The sequence below is a fragment of the Xyrauchen texanus genome, chromosome 29, assembly GCF_025860055.1.
Source record: "Xyrauchen texanus isolate HMW12.3.18 chromosome 29, RBS_HiC_50CHRs, whole genome shotgun sequence".
NCBI classification, from domain to species: Eukaryota; Metazoa; Chordata; class Actinopteri; order Cypriniformes; family Catostomidae; genus Xyrauchen; species Xyrauchen texanus.
The window spans coordinates 16679089-16703463 of record NC_068304.1 but is presented as its reverse complement, the minus strand read 5'-3'; the positions used below and the strand labels follow the sequence as shown (position 1 = coordinate 16703463).

Here is a 24375-nt window from a genome sequence, read left to right as displayed (position 1 = left end):
AAAAGAAGGATTGTCCATTGTTTTGTTTTTTCTTCAGTGCATTTCATGTAACGCTGCCAATCAAGAACATTATGCTGAATAACAACTCTCATTTGTGTGTTCCTCGTATTTAGATTATTAATTTAGATCAACATGAATGCCGATAAAAACATGGATAAATGAACATATCTGAAAGCAACTTTGTAGAAATTAATGGAGCCTAGTTGATTAGACTGTATGATTGATGGCCTTTTATGTAAGGGTGGTGAAACTCAACTGTGATCGACTGGATGGTCGCTCAATCAGCCCAAAGTAACAAAACGCAAAGAATGCTGTATACAAATCCACCATTTGGACTAGGTTTATGGGTTTAGCTTGAAAAAGTGAAGGGGGCAAAAATCACCTTTATAAAGAGTGCGGGGATGTGTCCCCCATGTCCCCCTTGGCTGCTACTCCCTTGGTGTGGTGAGGTAATGAATTGTAGTCATAGAGTAATAAAAATGTTTAGACCTGTTTGGTTTTCTAAATTGCTAAACTGCATTATGAAAAAGAATGTACTGTTTACATTAAGCAATATAACCTGATTTAAACATGATATTAGCTCTAAGGATTTGTTTGGAGCCCCAAAGCTCATTAAATATCACAAAAACAGTCAATTTTACATTTAATTGTCATACTGATACTTCATGACTGTTTCTAATCTTATGAAAATTAAATTTCAACTTGATAACATTCATCACAAACCCTCCATAATAGCCAATTAAAATCTTGTCTCAAGAGGCGCCTAATATAAAACATGAAATTAATTTTCACATGCTATCATTTTCTGATAGCACACACACTGTAGAGGGCAAAAGCAACAATGAAAGCTGTCAAATGGGTCAGATTAAATTAATAATTTTTCGAAATTAGTAATTTTTGAAATGACTATTATAACTTTTACTTACTTCCCCGGGGCCCCAAAACATAAATACAGAAAATTCGATTTCTAAATAGCCTAACTTGTGGGTATAAAATAAAAAATAAAAATTCTCTCATCATTTATTCACCCTCGTGCCATCCCAGATGTGTATGACTTTTATTCTTCTGCAGTACAAAAAATACATTCCATACAGTGCAAGTGAATGATGACCAAAACTTTGAAGCTCTAAAAACCACATAAAAAGCAGCATAAAATGAATCCATTTGACTCCAGTGGTTTAAGTCTTCTAAGGTGAATCCAATTGGTTTTGGGTGGGAACAGAACAAAGTATAATTAATTTATTTTCACTTTATATTTTGCACTTGTAGTCTCTTGACACGATAATGATTTCAAGCTTGAAAACATTTCCTAGTTCTGTCTGTGCACTAAAAATAATATATATCATTTTATAAGACATTGATTAAACCATTGGAGTTATATGAATTGCATTTATGGTGCTTTTATGTGTTTTTTGGAACCTCAAAATTTAGACCACTATTCACTTGCATAATGGACCTACTACAGAGCTGAGATGTTCTTCTAAAAATCTTTGTTTGTGCTCTGCAGAAGAAAGAAAGTCATACACATCTGGAATGGCATAAGAAAATAAGTGAGTAAACGATGACAGAATTATAATTTTTTGATTATCTATTTCTTTATAAACTACATTGCCCAGGAAGCATTGTTGCCATGGGCGGAGCTACAGACTCACTTCATGTAAGCAGCTGACAATACCTCTAACTTTAATCATTTCATTTTTTGTCGAGGCTAGATCCAAACTTAAGTCTAGGTGGTTGTGTGCGCTTTTTTTTTTTTTTATCTATCAAGCATAGAAAATATGCTAAATTAAACTCTGGAAAAATACTGAACGGAGAACCAGACCTTAATAACTTAGCCTTGGTCAGTTTTTCTAAGTTTTTAAAGGATCTTAGCTTATATTAGCATAGCATCGGCTAACAGCTGCTTGTGAGTGTTCGCTGTTAGCCTGTAGCTGACCAACTTATCAAGAATCATACCTCCCTTGAAACTGACAGTCCGATCAGGTGGGAAGAGTGGAAAGCTGCCTATAAAGCCAAATGTAAGAGTGATTTTCTATATAAATTATGGAGTGGTGTCTGTGATTGCAGCTATAGTTTATCAGTCTGCGGCTGCTGTCATTTAAAAATGATGTGGCGGTTAGGATTTGAGTTTAGGATTAATAATTATTTTCGAATTTTGACTTTACAAAAGTTGTTTTGAAAACTATAGGTGGCAAGTTGTCTGAATTTCGTTTGCTCTGGTTTGAAGTGCTAATCAGGCGGTCTGATGACAGCAAGTAGCATCCTTTTAATGTCTGACTTCTGTAGGATTTGAGCTGTTGTTTTGTCAACACAAAAATGCTTTCTAGTGTGACTTAAAAGAGTTGGTCATGATATTTCAGACATAAGCAAACCTGGTGTGCTGGAAACACAGTAGTTATGAAAGGTATACGTGGTCTAGTCGCACCAGTCAAGATGGCAGGTTGATAATCGAGCCTGTCCTTATGATGACTCACTTTACACAGCCATACACATCTAATAAAAAGTCTGAAAAGTTTCAAATCCTTTAATCAGACACTGTCTGAGTTAGGCTCAGTGTTGAGTAAAGCAAGACAGCTATTTCAGATAGAGCAGTAAACAGTTTGTCATTGGGCTGTTGAATGGCTCACTCATTATGTTGAGTCATTTAAGGGTTGTTTTTGCATCTGGCTCATATATGATCTTTTCTCCAGGTAGTGAGGTGAGACATCAGTTAATTGAACTGCGGACAATGGAACAGGACAACTCAGAGGTAAGAATTTGGCAGGAGGATTCCCAGGAAGTCTGCTTTGTGCCATGAGGGATTTTCTTTCACTTCTTTGGGAGAGTGGGAAATGTATTTGGAATATTTATTTGTAAAATAATTTATGATTTTACCTGTTATTATGCAAGCTGTTTAGTAACTAATAATGAATTTGATTAAAGCCCATGGACATATAATTCAAAATATAAGGAGCGTATTTGGTTTTTATAACTGAAAGAAATGCCAAAAATGGCTTAACTGATAAAATCTTAAAGATATTGTCTCTTTGCTGCTGCCTTGTGGGTACTTGGAAAATAGTTTTTTTGTTTATTTAGGTGGCCTTTTCACAGGGTGAAGAAATATTCACTGCATTTGCACCGTATTTGTTTTTGTGATGCTTCATCTGCTTAACATGCACTCAACTGCAGAAACTAAAATGTTCAGAGTTTCTGCTTCCTAGAAATGAATTCTGTATTTGTTCACACTTGTTTTGTAAATTGCTAGTATGTATGTACAGTACTTTGCAAAAGTTTTAGGCACTGGTGAAAAATGTTGCATATTGAGGATGCCTTCAAAAATAATGCCATAAAAGTTTTCATTTATCAATTAATGCCAAGCATTACTGATTTTAGTGGGGGGAAATTCACTTATTACCGATGTGGTGGCCGACATAGTTAATTTTTGAGCTAGAATGAAAACAGACCTTTTCTATGTGGATTCTGCACCAATTTTGCTCCGAAATGACTATGCAAAGGTACTCAGAAGGCTGCTTTCTTAAACAAATATTTTTATCAAAGAATATTTGACATTATTATTAATGTACTTCATTGATAACAAATTCTAGAAATGAAAACTGAAAAAATTAAGAACATATACAAATACAATAAATAGCTTAAAAAAAACATCAGTACTGTATGTTCTGAATCAGTCAATTGCTCACCATCAAAATAAAGAATAAATAAAAATACAATAAATAGGTAAATAAGCATTAGTATTGTATGTTTAGTATCAGTAAAATGCTGACCATCAAAATGATTAATAAATAAAAATACAACAAATAGCTAAAAAAAACATCAGTACTGTATGGTTAGTATCAGTCAAATATCGGTAAAAATATATGGCGATACGATATATCGGTGAAAGACTAATATCAGACGATAATATCGTCAGGTACTACTCCGTTTAGGTGGTCTTAGGGCTGGGCGATATGGCCAAAATTGTTATCACGATAATCTTTTTCATATTGTTTCGATATTGATATTTATCACGATATACATTTACACATTGCACTTTCTTTTTTTATTTCAAAGTTGACGGAAGAAAATAATAAAAAATACATTCTAAACAATCAAAATAGTCTCCACAAAACTGCACAGGGGATCCAGAGACAGCCAAAGCAGTGGGGTCTGCAGGATATTTGACCAATTTTACCGTCTTTTACCGTTTATCAATTGAAAATGAATGTTAAAAGATCATCTGTTTGTTCTGAAGAATAGTGGCAGCAGTCCAGTATTTGTTGGAATATTTTTACATTAAAACAAAATATTTTTTATATTTCTTTAGATTCAGATACACAAGTATGGGGCATAGAAGTCCTTGTGACTGTGGAATGATGCTGAATAGGGGTTACGGGGTGTCCCAAGAGAAAATTTTGAAACGTTTTTTTAAAGAATGTAAAAAACATTTGTATATTTTCATTAAAATGAGAGACTAGTCTACCAACTAGTAATTTTAGTCTTTCCTTATTCATTCCAGACATCTAATTCATTTTCACAAAATTAGAAAAGAAATCGATTTGTTTATTATTAAAGGCTCGTAACATGCTGATTAATAAAGATACATTTAGAAGGGAAAAAACATTATGGTCTAAAAGTTGCTTTGAAACCACGTTAACTTCTGCGGCGCTTCATGTCTACACACATGCAGGGAAAAGAGGCAACGCGTGCGGAGCGGGACAGGGCAGACGCTATGCATGTTTGGTGCTAGAGAACAATATTCAAGATTACAGGGATTTCAATATTTGAGATTTCATCCGCCCCATTGGAAACGAAGCCTGAAAAAGCCGAACTGCTTGTGTTTTAGCGACACACATTAAATATCAAAAATTCCTCAAAAGCTTATCGTGGATTTTATCGTGGATACATGATATGTATCTATATCGTTTTATCGCCCAGCCCTAGGTGGTCTCAATTGCTTCTATCTCTTCATTTAATCCCAGACTGACTCTATGTTCATTAGGGGGTCTTTGTAGGGCTCCCTGTTCTTCTATTCTATTTACAAAAGTAATGTTTGGGAGTCTAAAATTTATATTTCCTGTTGACACACTAAAGCTGAAGATATACATAACTATCTTAAGATGAATGTTTTTGTGAAACATCTTATTTGCCTTAGACTTTTGCACTTCTAAAGTTTATAAAATGGATGTCATTGTTTTTTGTAGGATGACGTTGGCCCTCCAGAAGATGACACACAACCTTCATTTCCTCATGGACTCTGTGAGTAATTAGTCTTTATCTGAATCTGTTTCTTTTCATATTTTATTTTGTGAGTGATAGTGCTATGTACACTATGACAGTGCCTTAAATGATTCTTGATTTGTAGGGAAGGTAAAGTTCACATATACGTATTGTATAATGTTTACACTCTCCTTGTGCAGTGCACATTTACCCACCTTGGTTAATATGTTAGGGGTAAAATAATTGCATAACTACAAAGGAAAGTAATTGCGGGGGAAAAAATAACCTCACTATAAACTCACCAGCCACTTTATTATGTACACCTGTACATCTACTCAAGTAATTTTCTAATCAGCCAATCATGTGGCAGCAGTGTAATGTATAAAGTCATGCAGATATGGGTCAGGAGCTTCAGTTATTGTTCACATCAACCATCAGAATGGGGAAAAATGTGATCTCCGTAACTGTGGCATGATTACGGTGCTAGACGTGCGGTTTGAGTATTTCTGTAACTGCTGATCTCCTGGGATTTACACGTGCAACAGTCTATAGAGTGTATAGAGAATGGTGCAGCGGTGTTACAAACAAACTGATTAATTTCATATTATGAAATACCTGGCAGGGTTGCCCTCTTTCCCCGTTATTGTTCTGTCTCGCTCTGGATCTATTAGCAGCTGCTATAATAAAAGAAGATGATTTTCCAGGGGTGGTGGTGGGAGGAGTGGTGCATAAGCTTTTGTTTTACACAGATTTTATTTTATTATTCATCCTTATTATTTATCCTTTTCCAAGTTCTCGGGATACAGAGATAATTGGTCTAAATCTGAAGCTTTGGCTCAGCGGGTGCTTTCCAGTGGCCCAAAGATGGCATCAAGTATTTTGGCAAAAATGTTTGTGATTTAGTGATTTAATTTTGACCCTTTATTAAAAAGGTTACCGAGCGATGTGGGCAGGTGGGCTTCATTTAATTTATCTCTGATTGGAATGGTTAATGTTATTAAAATGAATTGTATTCCAAAATTCAACTACCTGCTACAGTCTCTCCCTGTAGATTTCCCCCTCTCTTATTTCAAGAAATTTGATAGCATAGTGAAGTCCTTCATTTGGAATGTTAAGCGTCCCAGATTATATTTCAATAAGTTACATTGGCCGATTGACAAAGGTGGTCTAGGCCTACACAAGATTTTGTTTTATTATTATGCATTAGGTCTCAGACATTTGGCTCATTTGTCGCTTCCACCTGAGAGAGCCCCTCACTGGTTTTGTATTGATCAGGAATTTCTTGCCCCTATTTTGCCATTGCAAAGCCTTTCTTTCAAACTAACCGGAGAAATTAAGTCACACCCTATTATCTCACATTTGCACGTAGTATGGACAAAAGTCTCCAGAGTGTTTAATTCTGACATTATTTAAATGTTGCCTCGTGAATATGGCTGAACCCCAAATTATGTATTAATAAGTCCACTTCCTGCTGGTCAGAGTGGGTTGTGAGGGAGGTTAACACGCTATGTGCGAGATTCTGGGAGAAAGATTTAAACTTGGTGTTGGAGGAGGGCGTGTGGGCTAGGATTCTAAAAATGTCGGGTTTACATCTAGAGATGCAAGGGTGCATCTGATGCAATTTAAGATTTTGCATCGATTATATTTGACCCCCTCTCGATTGTATAGGCTTTGTCTAAAAGGCACACCCACCTGCAGACGATGCCATTTGTGGGATTGAGGTTTAACACATGCTTTCTGGCCGAGACTCCAGAATTTTGGGCACTCAAGTTCTGTTCTGTCCCGTCCCAGACTTTGTGTGTTGGGTGATGGGGTGGTTATTGATATAGCCGATGGGTATGTAAAGAGGTGGGCTCTCAACGATATGATGATCGGGAGACAGATAATTCTGAGGGGTTGGAAATCATTGGGTGCTCCCTCTTTTTATGAATGGTGGACCGAATTGGGCAAGATAGCGTCATTTGAAAGGATGTTCAGGGGGCGGGAGATATAACTTCAGTATGTGTATGTTCTGTTTGTGTAATCCTGTTTTTTGAATCAATAAAAAGAATGGTGCGAAAAACAACCAGCAAGCGGCTTGTTAATGACAGAAGTCAGAAGAGAATGGCCAGACTGGTCCAAGCTGACAGTAAGGTGGCAGTAACCCAAATAAACACGCGTTACAACTGTGGCGGTGCATGAAAAAATCCGCCCAATCCATGCCCATATATGGAACAAAAACAATTAAGGAAAATTATAAAAAGGAAGGTAAAGATGGAGACAGGGGGAAGTTGAGAGGAGCAAGTAGAAAGCGAGGTGCACGGATTACCTGAGGGTGTATGAGATTGGTTCCAAGATCGGTTCCTAAGCTAGAGCGGGACGCGCTCTGTGTGTGTGGAGTGAAGCGGTTCCGCGCCGCACTTTCTAATGCCGGCTGCAGAGTGTGTCATCTTATGCAAAGGATGTTGTCAAATAACCAGTTCAGGTAATCGACTTGTGTCGGCTTATCTGCAACCTCAAGCCCCGACAATAGTTCTCCCTGCCATCCCTGGTCAGTGTTTTGCAAACACACACACACACACACAAACACGCGCACACACACATAACTGCATACATTCACAGCCCCACATTCGCGCCTCGCTGTAGTTTTTTTTCTTTTCTTTAAATTCAAGAAATTTCTTCGTGCCAATCTAATTACCCTCTATTTCTTGCTTCCCTGTTATTTTTATTTTTTTATACTTGTGAGTGAAAAGGACACTCGAAATCTGCTAATTTTGAAATAGTGTTGAATAGTTGAATAGTTGAATAATAGTTGAATAAAGTGCATCACCGATAGACATTTTCAGCTACAGTGTTTTTTAAAATTTTTTACAACTGTTTCTGTTAAACATTGTGTTTATGATTGTGTTATGGATTGGGGGGGCGGGGTATATATCATATTGAACTGCATTCAGTTGTTTGTGGTATTTTGTTTTTGTTTGTGTATGTAACTGGTGTTTTTTTATGAGCAATCCCTTAAGGGTAAAAATCTACCAGTAGACAGTAACCTCTCTGGCACCCAAAATTATTTTTGGAACTATTTAAAATCCAAAATTGTATCTGGTTTTTGGGCCCGCCACCATTACACAACAGTGCTATGCAGAAAAGCATTTCTGAATATACAAAATGTTGAATATTGAGATGTATGGGATACAGCAGTAGAAGACCCCTCAGGGCTAGTTTTAGGGGTAGGGTGTCTGTGGGACTCTAAATAAACACAATAAACACATTGTAGTGATCCAAATCAAATCACTTTATTGTCACACTACCATGTACACAAGTGCAACAGTAGGTGAAATTCTTGTGTGCAGCTCCGAGCAACATAGCAGTCATGAAAGTGATGAGACAATTACAATAAACAACATACTTACACAACACAATTTACATATCAAATATACACATACTTACACAACACAATAATAATATACAATGTACAGTAAACAATACACACCATATAGAATACACATACAATAAAAATAAAAAAGAGTGTATATAAAAAATAATTAATAAAGTGCAGTGCTGATTATTGATCGTGAGAGATCAAGTGTTCAAAAGTCTGATTGCTTGGGGGAAGAAGCTGTCATGTAGTCAGCTGGTGCGGATCCTGATGGTGCGATACCGCCTGCCTGATGGTAGCAGTGAGAGCAGCCCAAGACTCGGGTGGCTGGAGTCTCTGATCTTCCAAGCTTTTTTTCACACACCACACGTAATATATGTCGTGGAGGGAGAGAAGCTCACCTCCGATTATGCGTCTGTCAATTCACACCACCCTTTGCAGGGCTTTGCGGTTGTGGGCGGTTCTATTGCTGTACCAGGCGGTGATGCAGCCAGTCAGAATGCTCTCTACAGTACTGGTGTAGAACCCTGTGAGGATGTGGTGGTTCATTCCAACCTTCCTCAGCCATCTCAGGAAGAAGAGGCGCTGGTGAGCCTTCTTCACAATGGCCTCAGTGTGGACGGACCATGTGAGTTCCTCAGTAATGTGGACACCGAGGTACTCGAAGCTGCTGACTCTCTCCACTGATGCTCCATTAATGGTGATGGGGCTGTGTTCTCTGTCTTTCTTCCTGAAGTCCACTACAAGCTCCTTGGTTTTACTGACGTTGAGGGAGAGGTTGTGCCCCTGACACCATTGTGTCAGAGCGTGCACCTCCTCTCTGTAGGCTGTTTCATCAATGTCAGTGATCAGACCTACCACCGCCGTATCGTCAGCAAACTTAATGATGGCATTGGAGCTATGTGTTGCCACAGTCATGTGTGTACAGGGAATACAGGAGTGGGCTGAGAACACAGCCCTGTGGGGCTCCAGTGTTGAGGGTCAGTGATGAGGAGATGTTGCTGCCCATTCTAACCACCTGACGTCTGCCTGACAGGAAGTCCAGGATCCAGCTGCACAGTGAGCTGTTTAAGCCCAGAGGGATCGGGTTACATCCACAACAGAGACAGAGAGGGAACCAACCTCTATAGTGTCAGCCGTGAGTGCTCTCTCCACGAGGGTGGTGTTATTGTCCTCGAAATGAGCATAAAATGTAATAAACACATCCGGGAGAGAGGCAGCGTTAATTCCCTTTGTAGTCCGTGATGATGTTAATTCCCTGCCACATACTTCTTGAGTCGGTGGTGTTGAACTGTTCTTCAATTTTGTGCCTGTACTGGCGTTTGGCTGCTCTGATAGTTACGGAGGGCATAACTGGCTTGTTTATGCTCCTACGCGTTCCCGGAATTAAAAGCGGAGGTCCGCGCATTAAGTGCCGCGCGAACATCGTCGTTAACCCATGGTTTCTGGTTGGGGTAGATCAGTGTTGTTTTGGTCGGAACGACGTCCTCTGCACTTCCTGATGAAACATGTTACGCTATCAGCGTAAACCTCGATGTCGTCATCAGAGGTGGACCGGAACATCTCCCAGTCCACGTGATCAAAACAGTCTTGTAGCATAGAGTCTGATTGGTCCGACCAGCACTGGATCATTCTGAGGGTCGGTGCTTCCTGTTTCAGTGTCTGCCTGTAAGCGGTGGTCTGATTTGCCAAATGGTGGGCGGGGTGGGATTTGTAGCCATCCCGGAAAGGAGAATAGCAATGGTCCAAAACCCGGTCCCCTCGTGAGTTGAAGCTGATGTGTTGGTGGTATTTTGGAGTGATTGTTTTAAAATTGCTTTGTTAAAGTCCCGGTAACAATGAACGTGGCCTCAGGGTGCGCGGTTAACTGCTCACTTATGCTCCCATACAGTTCCTTGAGTGCCTGGTCTGTGTCTGCTTGTGGGGGGATGTTCATAGCTGTGATAATGACTGCTGTGAATTCCCTCGGTAGCCAGAATGGTCGACACAGAAGCATGAGATATTCCAGATCAGGAGAGCAGAAAGACTTGAGAAAATGTACACACCATGGTTTGTTGATCATAAAACATACACCTCCACATCTGCTTTTACCTGAGAGGTCTTTCGCTCTGTCCGCTCTGTGCACAGAGAACCCAGTGGGTTCGATGGCCGAGTCTGGAATCTCTGCAGACATCGAAAGGTTTCTGTAAGGCAGATAACACAGCAATCCCTCATCTCTCGTTGGAATGAGATCTGCGCTCTGAGCTCGCTGAGCTTGTTGTCCAGAGACTGAACATTTGCCAGTAGTATACTGGGTAGCGGGGGTTGATTTGCGCGACGTCTTACTCTGATGAGTACGGCGGCTCTTTTTCCCCTTTTCATTTTGCGTTTCCGCGACCGGACAGCCCAGACAAAGGGCTCCGCTGGCGTGTTTGTAAACAGCGGGTCGGCATTGAGGAATTTGAAGTCCGGTTTCCGGGTGTAATTGCAGAACCAATGTCCAAAAGTGTTTGTCTGTCGTATACAATAAGGCAGACAACATCCAAGAGAAAAAAAGAAAAACTGTAAACAAAACAAACAATAAACTGCAGTGTTGTGTCGGAGTTCGCAACGCAGCAGCCATTTTCTGTGCCATCTTGAGTCCAGCGCAAATTAATTATGTGCGCAAATAGGATCTGCCACTGTTTGCACCAAATTGCAAAAAGCATTCAACACTATTTGCACTTAGTGCAAAGAAGATGCTTTTTGTTCCTACAGTATTCACACACTTAGTGTAAAGAAAATGCAAATCCATCCACTACATCATACACATTAACTTGATGGAGCCACCTTGTCATGATGGAGCAGCTGAATGACCTCCTAGCTTCCAGGAAAGTTTTATTTGCAGGATTGTACATTGTTTTATTAAATGCTGCCAGGAGATGACACAGAATAAGTGTAGTGTCTGATATGAGAATTGAAATGCCTACCTGCAGCCCCCGCTATACCTGCAAGCACCCGTGCTCAAAACTACTGGCGGATTGTGAGGACCCACTGTAATGACCATTTGTGGGCTAAACACTTCAGAATATCATGGCTATGTTTAAAGAACTGTGTGCCAATCTTATTCATGCTATCACACACTTATGACGCGTGACAAATGGTCAAAATACGTCATTGTTTTGCAAATAAACAATCACCTTAATGTGCATTTTAACTAAGTGAAACTTAAAAAGTGAATTTAGTGAGTTTTTCATATCATATGTTTCCATTCAGGATTTCTTTTGCACACTTTCAAAATGCACTTAAAAATAGTTGGATGGAAACCCAGCTACTTACTTGCAATGCTTTTGATTACAAGCTCATATGCAGAGAAGGATGTTTAAAAAAAAAAAGAAAAATTATTCAAATTTTTAATTTTCATCTGTTTCCAGTGCTAAATTCAGCTCACTATTTCAGGTAGCTGCCCATCTATAATGACTTGACCACAATGTAACAAAAGCAACATTCTCACTCCTCATTCTGATGCTATGATATTGGATGTTTGAAATGTTTTTGTCCTTTTAGCGGACTCTGAGGCAGTGGAAGTATTGTGGCAGGTTCGAGCCCAGCGACGGCAAGCAGAGCCTGATCTGCCGGACACTGTGACATGTCTCACTACACCAGAGGGCTGTATTGTCTACCTGGTTGGCACTGCCCACTTCAGCGACAGCAGCAAGAAGGACGTTGCCACTGTAAGAATTAGATTTATTAAAAACTGCCTTTTTTGTGTTGTAGTGACCAAGGTTTGATTGTAAGTTGCATTGTAAGGACTATCCAATAGTTCTAATGAGTGATCTATTAGATGTTTGCACATTTTTTGACACTATTTGCCTCAGACAATTCGAGCGGTCCAGCCAGATGTGGTGGTGGTGGAGCTATGTCAATATAGAGTGTCAATGCTCAAGATGGATGAGAAAACGCTGCTAAAGGAGGCTAAAGACATTAACTTCGAAAAGGTCCAACAGGCCATTAAACAGGTCAGCCATGAAAGAAAAGACTGTGCTGATATAATTAAAACTAATTCCTCTAACTCATTTGCATTCATTTTTATCAGAAATTTTATCAGTGTAACCTAATCTCTAATGTCTCAATTTAAATTTTTCTTCTCCATTCTCATTTTCTGTGTCAGAACGGAGTGATGTCTGGCCTCATGCAGATACTGCTGCTCAAAGTCTCTGCTCACATTACAGAACAGCTGGGCATGGCCCCCGGAGGAGAGTTTAGAGAAGCCTTTAAGGAGGTCAGCATGGATACACATCCTCTTCCTAACTCAAACACTCATTTCTGTTCCTCATATTCCTGAAATGCTCTGTAACTCATGCCTGACTTCTAGCAGATGTCACCAATTATTAAAGCACAATAAATGCATTCAGTCACAAATCCTGAAATATGAAACTTGTTGACTTTGCAATACATGACACAGCAAATAGTGTTCTACACAAATTAACAATATGGATTTTTTTTTTGTCTTTTTACTTAACTCAGGCAGGAAAAGTGCCCTTCTGTAAATTTCACCTTGGGGATCGGCCCATCCCAGTGACATTTAAACGTGCAATCGCTGCTCTGAGTCTGTGGCAGAAGGCTCGACTGGCCTGGGGCCTGTGCTTTCTATCTGACCCCATCAGGTACAAACTCAATATCTGCCAACACCACTTTGTCTCAATATGCACAGCAGTCACATTCCTGGAACTTTTTAAGAAGTGTCATGAATCTATAACAGCTTTAACTGCCATGGCAAACATGTTGACAAAAACTCACTCTGGCATCACATCCAGGTCACCTTTCACCCCAAATCTTAATGACAAAAAGAAATGTTGCGCATAGCGGAAAAATAAGCATATTTTATTACTTAAAAATATATTATTTGGGGTATTAAGAGTTTTTGCATTGTGACATTTGTATGTTTTTTGTAATTCCCATAATATTACTCCAAATTGTAGTGTAATTGTATATTGTAAAAGTACTGTAATATAGGACTAGGCGATATGCAAGAAATACTTAAACGATATTTAAAAAAAATAACATTACGATATCCGATTACATTGTCAACCCCCCTAGTGAGGGATCAGTGCATATTCTTTGCTTTAAAATTTTTATTATTTTATTTAGCCATGAAAAACTTAAACCAAAAATATTTCTAAATTCAAATGAAACGAAAAAGCAATTAATAATAAGTGGTAAAAGAAATCTTATGTCTTTTCATCCTCAACATTCACACCTGTATGAAGCCAGAACCAGGTACACCAGTCCTTTTGGAATTTGCATAAAACCACACTTTGAGAACATGGACATTACTCTGGATATCCTAACATCGACAAATCTCTGCCCTATACTGCCCTGGAATATATAAAAAAACAACTATCATGATGAACCTGGCTTAGTATACTAAAAAGATAAATCATCCAAACGTCTACCAGGAGAAATTCCTGGACATAAGATGTAGCTTACCATCTCACGTACCAGTGTAGACAGACGGATCAAAGTCAGTATTTGCAGCAGTTGGGATTGGCCCAAAACGTTTTGGCAAGTGTACGTATTCCTGGACAAAGTTCAATTTTCACAGCAGAAGCTTGTGCATTGTTACTAGCTTTAGAACAAATAGAAAAGGAACAGTAAAGTCACTTTCTAATTTGTACAGATTCTAAATCCTGCCTGCAAGCACTCGAAACTCTAAAAACAGAATAACCTACAATTATTTGCATAATAGTAAAAGTGGACTCCTTAAAAAAAAAAAATAAGATTATAATATTGTCTTTGGTTGGATATAATGCCATATGGGATTGGCTGGCAATGAACAGGCAGCTAAAGCGGCTAAGGAAGCACTTCAGTTGGACATGACAGTATGTATTATACCAGCATCTGATGTTAAACCCATATTGAATATGTACATTTACAACAAATGTAGAATGGAATGAATGTATATATAACAAACAACATGAAGTACAAACCCAGTGCTAAATCAAGGAGTTTATTATTTCCTCTTTGAAAATAGATATGACCAGGTTGTATATACGAGATGTCTCAACTCAAGACTCACTCATTCATTCTTATTGAAAGGGGAAGAGGAACTGGTTTGTGATCCATGTAAGAATTTCTTGAGTATAAAACATACGGTATCTCACAAAAGTGAGTACATCCCTCACATTTTTGTAAACATTTGATTATATCTTTTCATGTGACAACACTGAAGAAATTACACTTTGCTACAATGTAAAGTAGTGAGTGTACAGCTTGTAAATTTGCTGTCCCCTCAAAATAACTCAACACACAGCCATTAATGTCTAAACCGCTGGCAACAAAAGTGAGTACACCCCTAAGTGAAAATGTCCAAATTGGTGTCAATATTTTTTGTGGCCACCGTTATTTTCCAGCACTGTTTTAACCCTCTTGTGCATGGAGTTCACCAGAGCTTCACAGGTTGCCACTGGAGTCCTCTTCCACTCTTCTATGACAACATCATGGAGCTGGTGGATGTTAGAGACCTTGTGCTCCTCCACCTTCCTTTTGAGGATGCCCCACAGATGCTCAATAGGGTTTAGGTCTGGCAAAATGCTTGGCCAGTCCATCACCTTCACCCTCAGCTTCTTTAGCAAGGCAGCGGTCACCTTGGAGTTGTGTTTGGGGTCGTTATCATGTTGGAATACTGCCCTGCGGCCCAGTCTCTAAAGGGAGGGATCATGCTCTGCTTCAGTATGTCACAGTACATGTTGGCATTCATGGTTCCCTCAATTAACTGTAGATCCCCAGTGCCGGCAGCACTCATGCAGCCCCAGACCATGACACTCCCACCAGCATGCTTGAGTGTAGGCAAGACACACTTGTCTTTGTACTCCTCACCTGGTTTCCGCCACACACGCTTGACACCATCTGAACCAAATAAGTTTATCTTGATCTCATCAGACCACAGGACATGGTTCAAGTAATCCATGTCCTTAGTCTGCTTGTCTTCAGCAAACTGTTTGCAGGCTTTCTTGTGCATCATCTTTGAAGAGGCTTCCTTCTGGGACGACGGCCATGCAGACCAATTTGATGCAGTGTGCGGCGTATGGTCTGAGCACTGACAGGCTGACCCCCCCACCCCTTCAACCTCTGCAGCAATGCTGGCAGCACTCATATGTCTATTTCCCAAAGACAACCACTGGATATGACGCTGAGCATGTGCACTCAACTTCTTTGGTCGTCCATGGCGAGGCCTGTTCTGAGTGGAACCTGTCCTGTTAAACCGCTGTATGGTCTTGGCCACCGTGCTGCAGCTCAGTGTCAGGGTCTTGGCAATCCTCTTATAGCCAAGGCCATCTTTATGTAGAACAACAATTATTTTTTTCAGATCCTCAGGGAGTTCTTTGCCATGAGGTGCCATGTTGAACTTCCAGTGACCAGTTCGAGGGAGTGTGAGAACGATGACACCAAATTTAACACACCTGCACCCCATTCACACCTGAGACCTTGTAACACTAACGAGTCACATGACACCGGGGAGGGAAAATGGCTAATTGGGCCCAATTTGGACATTTTCACTTAGGGGTGTACTCACTTTTGTTGCCAGCGGTTTAGACATTAATGGCTGAGTGTTGAGTTATTTTGAGGGGACAGCAAATTGACACTGTTATACAAGCTGTACACTCACTACTTTACATTGTAGCAAAGTGTAATTTCTTCAGTGTTGTCACATGAAAAGGTATAATCAAATAGTTACAAAACTATTGTGAGATAGTGTATTTTGATAGAATGTCCATATCTAAATGATATTAGAAAACGCTTTTATTCAGAAAATACATTGATGGATATTTTTAAAAAGGTCTTTCTGGGAAAACATTTAGAATTTCTATCACATACTAAACTGAAAAATTCGATGTAATTGTTATTACTACTACTGTTTTTTTGTATCTGTCAAACTAGTGTAAACATTGTTTAATTTGAAAGTTGTCTTTGCCATGAATATAGCCATTGCTGCTGATATGGCATCAAAATAAAAGAAATCTTATATAACCACCTCCCCAAATCCAAACATGTATATATATATATATATATATATAAGTAAACCTGCAGAGTTGCATTCCCATTCACAATGCATATTAAGCATGAACTGCTCTGTGGAAAAAGCAATCTAAATTCAGAAATCAACTGAGATGATCTGAGGTCATTCGCAGCATTCTCATAGACAACATTATTCTTGCAACCGTTTTCTGACAACAGGAAAAGGAAACTGTGAGAATCCTTTGCATGTTTGTGTTCCACCTGACACACTTGCGCTGTGCACGCCTCTGTAAGGCTGGCATCAAGATGTCGTAAAAGTCAAAGAACTCTGCGAGAACCAAGTCATAAAAACTCACACAGAAGAACATTTTCACCTGAGTCAACACATCCTACTGAGCAAGGACAATAAAACACAAATCTCACATCTGACCTCTATCTCACCTCAGGCCAATTTAGGCCTATTCTCCTAAAACTCACAAACATCTGCCCCCCTCTACTCCTCCTTCCCCTTCAGCTCAAAATCACTTCAAACTCACCTAAGATCCACATGCGTAAAAATATCATGACTGATGTATACAAATAATGTGACTAGGCATATAATTTAAAATGTCTCTGTGTGACTGGTATATGGTCTCTTTCTATTGTTAACAAAGTTATAAGGTCTTTGCCAAATGCTATATAATTCTGGAGGTCTGTCCCCATTCTGTATGCCTGTATGTTAATGAGGTATGTCCCCAGGACTTCCAAACCTATCCACTCCCAAAATTCCCTTTGATCATGGTTTGGGTATTTAAGGAGATGTGACACATTGTTCATGGTTCTCTGTAGTCAGATGATCCCACACAGTTTACTGTGTGTAGTTTATATCAGGTAATGGCAATTTGAATTTCTTAGGTTTTGATAAAATATCTCAATTTGACTTATCACTGTCTAATTGGAATTGATTAATTTATTATGTTACCTGGTCAATAAGTTGTTACATTTGAGTTTATTCTGATTTACTCTGAAACTATTGTCTTTAGTAGATTACGTTAAGTTCTTGTTTCCGCAAATCTTCGACCAGGTTACCAGCGGACTAAAGCCGGTTGAGTGGAACGTGGGGCACACCGACTGAGACTTTAGAGCTCCCACTAACTAATAGGCATTAATTCTAGTGTACTTAATGTGTAAAGGCTCGATAGGGAATTTCCGTTTAGTGTCGACCAAGCATAAATAGGGTGAAGTCTAAACCTCTGGTTATTGTAATATTTTCTAGTTATGTGTACATAGGAAACTATGGCATGATCATATAAAACTACTTGAACTTGGGTTTGTTGGTCTATCTTTGTAAATGTAGTGGTTTTACCTCTGGGTAGAAATGTTACTCTAAGTGTTTACTATCTAAGGTGGACTAAACAAATTACTTGTAGATAAAAGGGCAAGCAGGAGCAGCCATCTAATTAGTATTTAGTCAATTGCTGTTTTAATGACCAAAACTGGCATATTTGTGACCGTGAGATCCGCGTTCAAGGCCGGCGCGAGACTCTCTAAGTGACAGGAATCCGAATGAATGAGCACAATATAAAATAGAGTTAAATATGATGATTCAATGTAAAATCAAATTTAATAATAATACCTAAGATTAGAACATTAATATCTCCTTATAAACTTTTATAATTGGAGTCAGATAAAATAAACGAGGATCTTAAAATGAATAATATAGTTATGTAATTGGAATGAAATAACTTAAACTGAACGCGCACGATAAGACAGAACACGCAGGAGACCTTCATCCACGCTGTTGGATGCCGCCATTGGACCAATAGGTGGACCCCCGCTTACACCTCTTAATGGCTTTTCTGTCGTCTGTTCTTAAAAAATATAATAAAGTGTTTCTTCATGCGTGTATCTTTGTCTTACAGCAGTTCTTGTCATGTTTTTCCAAGATGTCTTACAGGTCACAAAATCAATAATTATTTTAAGCAAGTTTTTCAATCATGTTATTCATTTAAACTGCACAATGAGCACTTAAAGTCATCATGGGATAATTTTCTGTTACAGCACAATTTGATGAAAAGTTTCTTTGAAATGTGTGTTGTGAAAAGTGCTATTCAAAAAAAAATAAGATGACTTGATGAGAAAAGCTGCCTCTGCTCATGAAATACCCACATTTGATGGGTGCTAATTTTCACACCCTGGAATAATAAATATATTTGGTGACTTCTAAGCACCATGGTTTTGTCAATTCCCAACATTGTCGATCATTGCAGTATCCCCTAGAATTTTTTTCAGGAGCATTGCTGTTGTGTGCGCATCCACACGCCTGCAACGCTGGACCTGTATTAACATATTTTGGTCAAAGTATAGATTAAATCAGGGTTGTCAAACTCAATTCCAGCCTGGGCTGCATCAGGGTTTATATGTGCCCTCAAAGGGACCCTTTGAAAATGTGGCCCCAGCACCTTCTTTGGTATCACCCATGCAATTACCAATAATATTACATGTTATGTGCATTGAAATGCACTTTTGAAAGTACGGCATTGATTTTGAGGTTGAGATACAGATTTATGATATTAACAACAGTAACATCTGTTAACAATTTTAACAATTAAACTACAGTCATGTCTTTGAATTTCAGAAGGCAAACAAAACAGCTTTAATTTTCCTGTCAAAAACAGATCCTGTCATTACAGTAATGATACTGTCATTATCATTTGATTTCTTTGTAAAATGTTCTTGACTGGTTTGATGAGATTCACATGTAAAGTGAATCTGTTTTGGATGTCTGTATTTGTGCATTTATTAGTAAAGAGGATGTAGAGAAGTGTAAACAAAAGGATCTTCTGGAGCAGACCATGTCAGAGATGATCGGCGAGTTTCCAGCCCTCCACCGCACTATTGTTGCAGAACGAGACATCTACCTCACACATACACTTAGACAGGCAGCACGCTGCGTGGAAGCACCTACTAATGCTGAGAGTGAGTAATGCAGTCCTGTTTCATAATGCCACAATCTTATCCAGTGCACTGATAAAAGTGAATGGGAAGCTAATTTGAATAGAAAATCTTCTTAAATTCAGTAATAAATATTCAGGCATGCCCAGTGCTTCATCGGTGCAAGAAAAAAAAAACTACTAGTCTAAAACTACTGTGTCATGTTATTTGTTGTTGTTTTATGAAACCTCTTGTTCCAAATCCCTCTCTTTCTCAGAAGTGCCTGCTGTAGTGGTTGGAGTGGTTGGGATGGGTCATGTCCCTGGCATTGAGAGGAACTGGGACAAAGAGCTCAATATTCATGAGATCATGAGGTGTGTATCTGCAGTCACATTTATGTATGCATAGCAATGCATTGCAAAGCATGTCCATGGACTTATATTGTCCATGGACATATATTTCAACATCAAGATTTAAGGTAACAAAAATAATAAAAAATATAAATATATATATATTTATGACATACAAGGTCAAGTGTGTATCTGTGTGTACCATTTGTTTTAAAGCTGAAGTATGTAACTTTTTCAGTGTTAAAACATGTCGTCCTATCCCATCTTAATGTGCAGACAACTACAAGTCTTTCAGATGTTCATTCTCTCGAAAACTGTAAATGCTGTGTCTAGCTTTTTGTAAATGCTGATTGTTTAGCGCTACCCGGTTAGACCCATCCCAACAATGTTACTCAACCAAAGACGTAAGTTGGGGGCAGGACTACCTGACGGTTCGAACAACAGCAGACGAGGGCCTTATTTAGAAAGCTATTTTATAAACGTTGTTTATTTTTGCAATTCCGTTTGGCAGCACTAGTGTAGCAGAAATTGCACACTTCGTCTTCAGGCTTTTAACCATTTTTAATAAGCTTTTTGTCTAGTTCAACTAGTTCATTTTTAATGGTCCCACAGTGTGACTGAATATGAGATCTTAAAAGATGCATGTACATTTATTATTGAATTAGTCATATTTTATTTAAAATAGTTGTAGATAGAGTATAGCTTGTCACACCACAGGTCATGTCAACTACCCATGTGCTGTGGTGTCTAACAGTACCAGATTTGTCATGACAAATATCTTCGTTTCCTTTCTCTTAGTGTTGCTCCTCCATCTCGGTTTGGCTGGGTATTGCGCAGCGCATTCAAGGGAGGAATGTGGGGGCTTCTTGGCTATGCCTGTTTTCGTGCCAGCAAGCGGGTGGGCAGGGCATTACTCTCCCTACCCTCTGTCCAATCATTGCTTGAAAATATGCGAACGCCTGCCGTTTGACCCTATGCTTATCGACACAGACATTTCTCCAGTAAGATCAGGATGTCACTCTGAACACCCATAGCCTTAACTACAGGATAGAGGTGGAGGATAAATGGAAGATTAGAGGCTGACATAGCCTGCATCCCATGTGAATTGAACTTCATTTTATGGGTGGAAGCCTTTGACTGGCTCTCTGTCACCTCATTGACCCACTGTCCATCTGCTGTGTGTACCTGTGGATGCAGAGTTGTACTGCCCAAGAAATCAGACTGTGCTTTTTTTTTTTCCCCTTTTCACTTTTTCTCATTCTTAAAGTACGACTCTCTAGGTTGTTAGTTGTTTAAATTTTTTTATTTAGTCATTTAGCAGATACTTTTATCCAAAGCAACTTACAAATTAGACATATAGCAAGCAATTTGTCATACAAAGTTCAACATCTGCAGTATAGAGTAGTAAAGATGCTAGCACAGAAGAAAGAGACAGACAATAATTTTTTTCAACCACATGACCTGGAAAGGGCTTAAAGTTATAGAGACTGGTCAGACTGATGTGTGCTCTCTTTACCTTTAGTCCTAATAAATGGGTAATAGTAAATCTGGCGTTCTCTGTTTTATGTATGTCACGTCTCTGCTTCATAATTGGTAATGGTAACACAACCAATCTTGCTAATAACTGATCTGTCCTTTTTAAGAACCAGTGAATTATACAAGTAATTAGGCATGTTTCTTTATAGGTTTATGCAAAGTTTTGTCACAAAATGGGGGAATTGCATGATTTGCTTTTAAACATAATTGCAAAAGCAATAAGTTCTGGTTAGTTCCAATTTAAATAGCTTTTTATTATTATAGCTTTTTCATTTAGGAGTTCATGGAAGCAGTTTAAATTCACAAAATTGGTGAAGAAGTAAATATTATTTGCTGATAACTGTGCAATTTAACTTTTTCTCTATTATTAATCATCAGGCTACAATTATCTCAAGCTGTTAGTCCTAAATGGCAAATCAGACAATCAAATACAACTTGAAACTATGCTGTTGTGAGTATAGAGAATATCACTCAGTAGATCTCTTAGTAAGAAAAGCCATCACTAGCATGGACCATCAGGGCACAATTCTGGAATCATGCTTTACATACATAGTGGGAAGGTGGGGATATTTTTGTTTGTCTGCTCAAATCCATACAATGCTGCCTTTACCTGTACATCACAGTTTGACTTGTTTTTCCATATGTAGCTTTTTGTGTGTGATAGGATTCGACTGAAAATAAAATTCATAGGGCACATGGACATTCTAAGCACAATACTAACACTTGTGTGACTATAAAACTGTGGGGGGAATGAGTAATGCCAAAAGTTGCCTTTCTTTTTTCTTTTACATTTTTACATGGTCCTAAATGGAAACTGATCCCCGTTTTGAAACATGGAGAGATTCAGTGTGTTTTTTAACCATTATCCGTGTTTATGGCTTATTGTGATCATCTCTCAGTTTAAGCTATCTGTAAACTGATTATGATGGTTTGAAATGTACAATAGTATTCTGTGGTATTGGTCAGTCAGTGCCCTTGTGCATAATAATGCCACCAGTAGAGCAACTCTCCCTGCATTTAATTTACTTTATTTTGGATTAGATTGTATTTTGTGAAATGACTAATTGACTCCATTGTTCCCCTAAGATTGGGCTCAAAATGCTGTGGTCTTCCTGTAAACTAAAAAAGAAACTGTGTATTTCTATTGTCTTGTCTTCCTGTAAACTTCATGCTATTCTACTACTATTGATCAGACAGATTCAATGCACTTCTGATTAAATGAGAAAGGGCATGGGCAATAAATACTTGATACACCATTAATGTACATCCCTAAACCTTTCTGCTACAAATGACATTTTTATCTAACCATTGTTAACCGTATGTAAAGGGGAATAAAATGATGATTATACAACCTATCTTATAGTTATTTGTTTGTCATTGTCAACAAGCCGATGCTCATTCAATTAATATAGCTTTCTGTTGATTAATTATGATATAGTATATTAATAAAATATATAAAACTATGTGAATATTATATATTCATCTAATATACTGTCAAATACATTTTCCAATATATGACATTTGTCTATTTTAAACTCTTCAGAACATGTAAATACATTGCATATTATAAGACCCTATCCAACAGACGATGAGCAATATTAACATTCCATGTCAAACAGTATGTCCTACATTGTTATATTAACTTAAATGACACTTGTGCAAGTAATCGCACCGTTCTAACAGATAAGCTATTCGTTCCGGATGCGTTTGTTTCTGGGGGAACGAAAACAAGGACGGACCGGAGTTCTATTTGGAAGCAAGTTGCTGTGTCATGCATTACGTAAGGATGAGAGTCGATCTGCTTATCTAACAAGTTTGATCGCTTATATACACTAGCATGATATGAATGGCTTCTTTTGTAACTCGTTTGACACGGCTTTACATTTCGTGTTCCGATATTATTGTACGCAGATCTCTTTCACATGCAGGAATGGACCAGCGCCATTGGAAAAGAGAGTTGCGACTACTGCTATATATATATATATATATATATACCTTATAGATCAGTAGATAGATAGATCAGTGGTTGCGACACTATTTGACCTCGCCGCCACGCGGTTCATGACGCTCTCAATAGTTCTAAACAAATCCGCGCTGTCAACCTGTTTGAATGGGTTTAAGCGGGGCAGACAGCATCAGCGACTATATTTGCAGCAGTTTTCAGTCAATATTAACGCATAATCTGCATCGATTACTACATTGACTACATTTATAGTAGCATTGTTACATCAGCTGCACCTGTCCCATCTACCTTAGCACAGCCCAGTGATGCAGCATCAGCTGCACCTGTCCCATCTACCTTAGCACAGCCCAGTGATGCAGCATCAGCTGCACCTGTCCCATCTACCTTAGCACAGCCCAGTGATGCAGCATCAGCTGCACCTGTCCCATCTACCTTAGCACAGCCCAGTGATGCAGCATCAACTGCACCTGTCCCATCTACCTTAGCACAGCCCAGTGATGCAGCATCAACTGCACCTGTCCCATCTACCTTAGCACTGCCCAGTGATGCAGCATCAACTGCACCTGTCCCATCTACCTTAGCACAGCACAACTGAACCAATAGACCCTACTGACTGGCCATCTGTTTTAAATGATATAAGGTAACAACAGAATTTGTTCTCAGAGGATAAAATACAGTTTCACATTTCTGAAACAAAAAAACAAGAGAAGGTGTCAGCATGACTATTTTAACTTAGTCAGTGGAGAAATAATCAGAAGAAGCTGCTAATGTACTCAAAAAGAATGATAGTTTGTTCACAATGATCAGTGCTGGAATTGGCTGCGATGCAAGGGGCACCAGCTTAAATCTTGCCTAGGGCACCAAATTGGTCAGGGCCGGCCCTGGTCGTCTTTTTTGTATAGCTGTTCCTTGATGGTCATGCACAGCTGTGCACAAAAGGATATGCTTTGTTATCATTTACAGGGAAAATAATTATTATATTCAAACAATGCTAAAGTCTCTTACTAGACATGCTGATATGAATAAAGTATAATTAGACTGGTTGTGAATGGCTCGTGCTTTATCAATGGTTTAATGACTCAAAA

General features: G+C 38.8%; 1 protein-coding gene across 2 annotated transcripts; it reads left to right on the top strand.

The window, feature by feature from the left end:
* The first annotated feature begins 1709 nt into the window (after positions 1 to 1709).
* Positions 1710 to 22674, top strand: trabd (TraB domain containing). Of its 2 annotated transcripts, none has more exons than XM_052097384.1 (10): positions 1710 to 2018; positions 2695 to 2749; positions 5181 to 5235; positions 12077 to 12243; positions 12388 to 12528; positions 12681 to 12791; positions 13037 to 13176; positions 19314 to 19486; positions 19719 to 19815; positions 20590 to 22674. In XM_052097384.1, exons 2-10 carry the CDS (start codon positions 2729 to 2731, stop codon positions 20759 to 20761), a joined length of 1077 nt encoding a protein of 358 aa, XP_051953344.1. In that variant the 5' UTR covers positions 1710 to 2018; positions 2695 to 2728; the 3' UTR covers positions 20762 to 22674. The 2 variants fall into 2 exon arrangements, with proteins under 2 accessions (XP_051953344.1, XP_051953343.1); XM_052097383.1 differs by having other exon boundaries at positions 2691 to 2749.
* The last annotated feature ends 1701 nt before the right edge of the window (positions 22675 to 24375 follow it).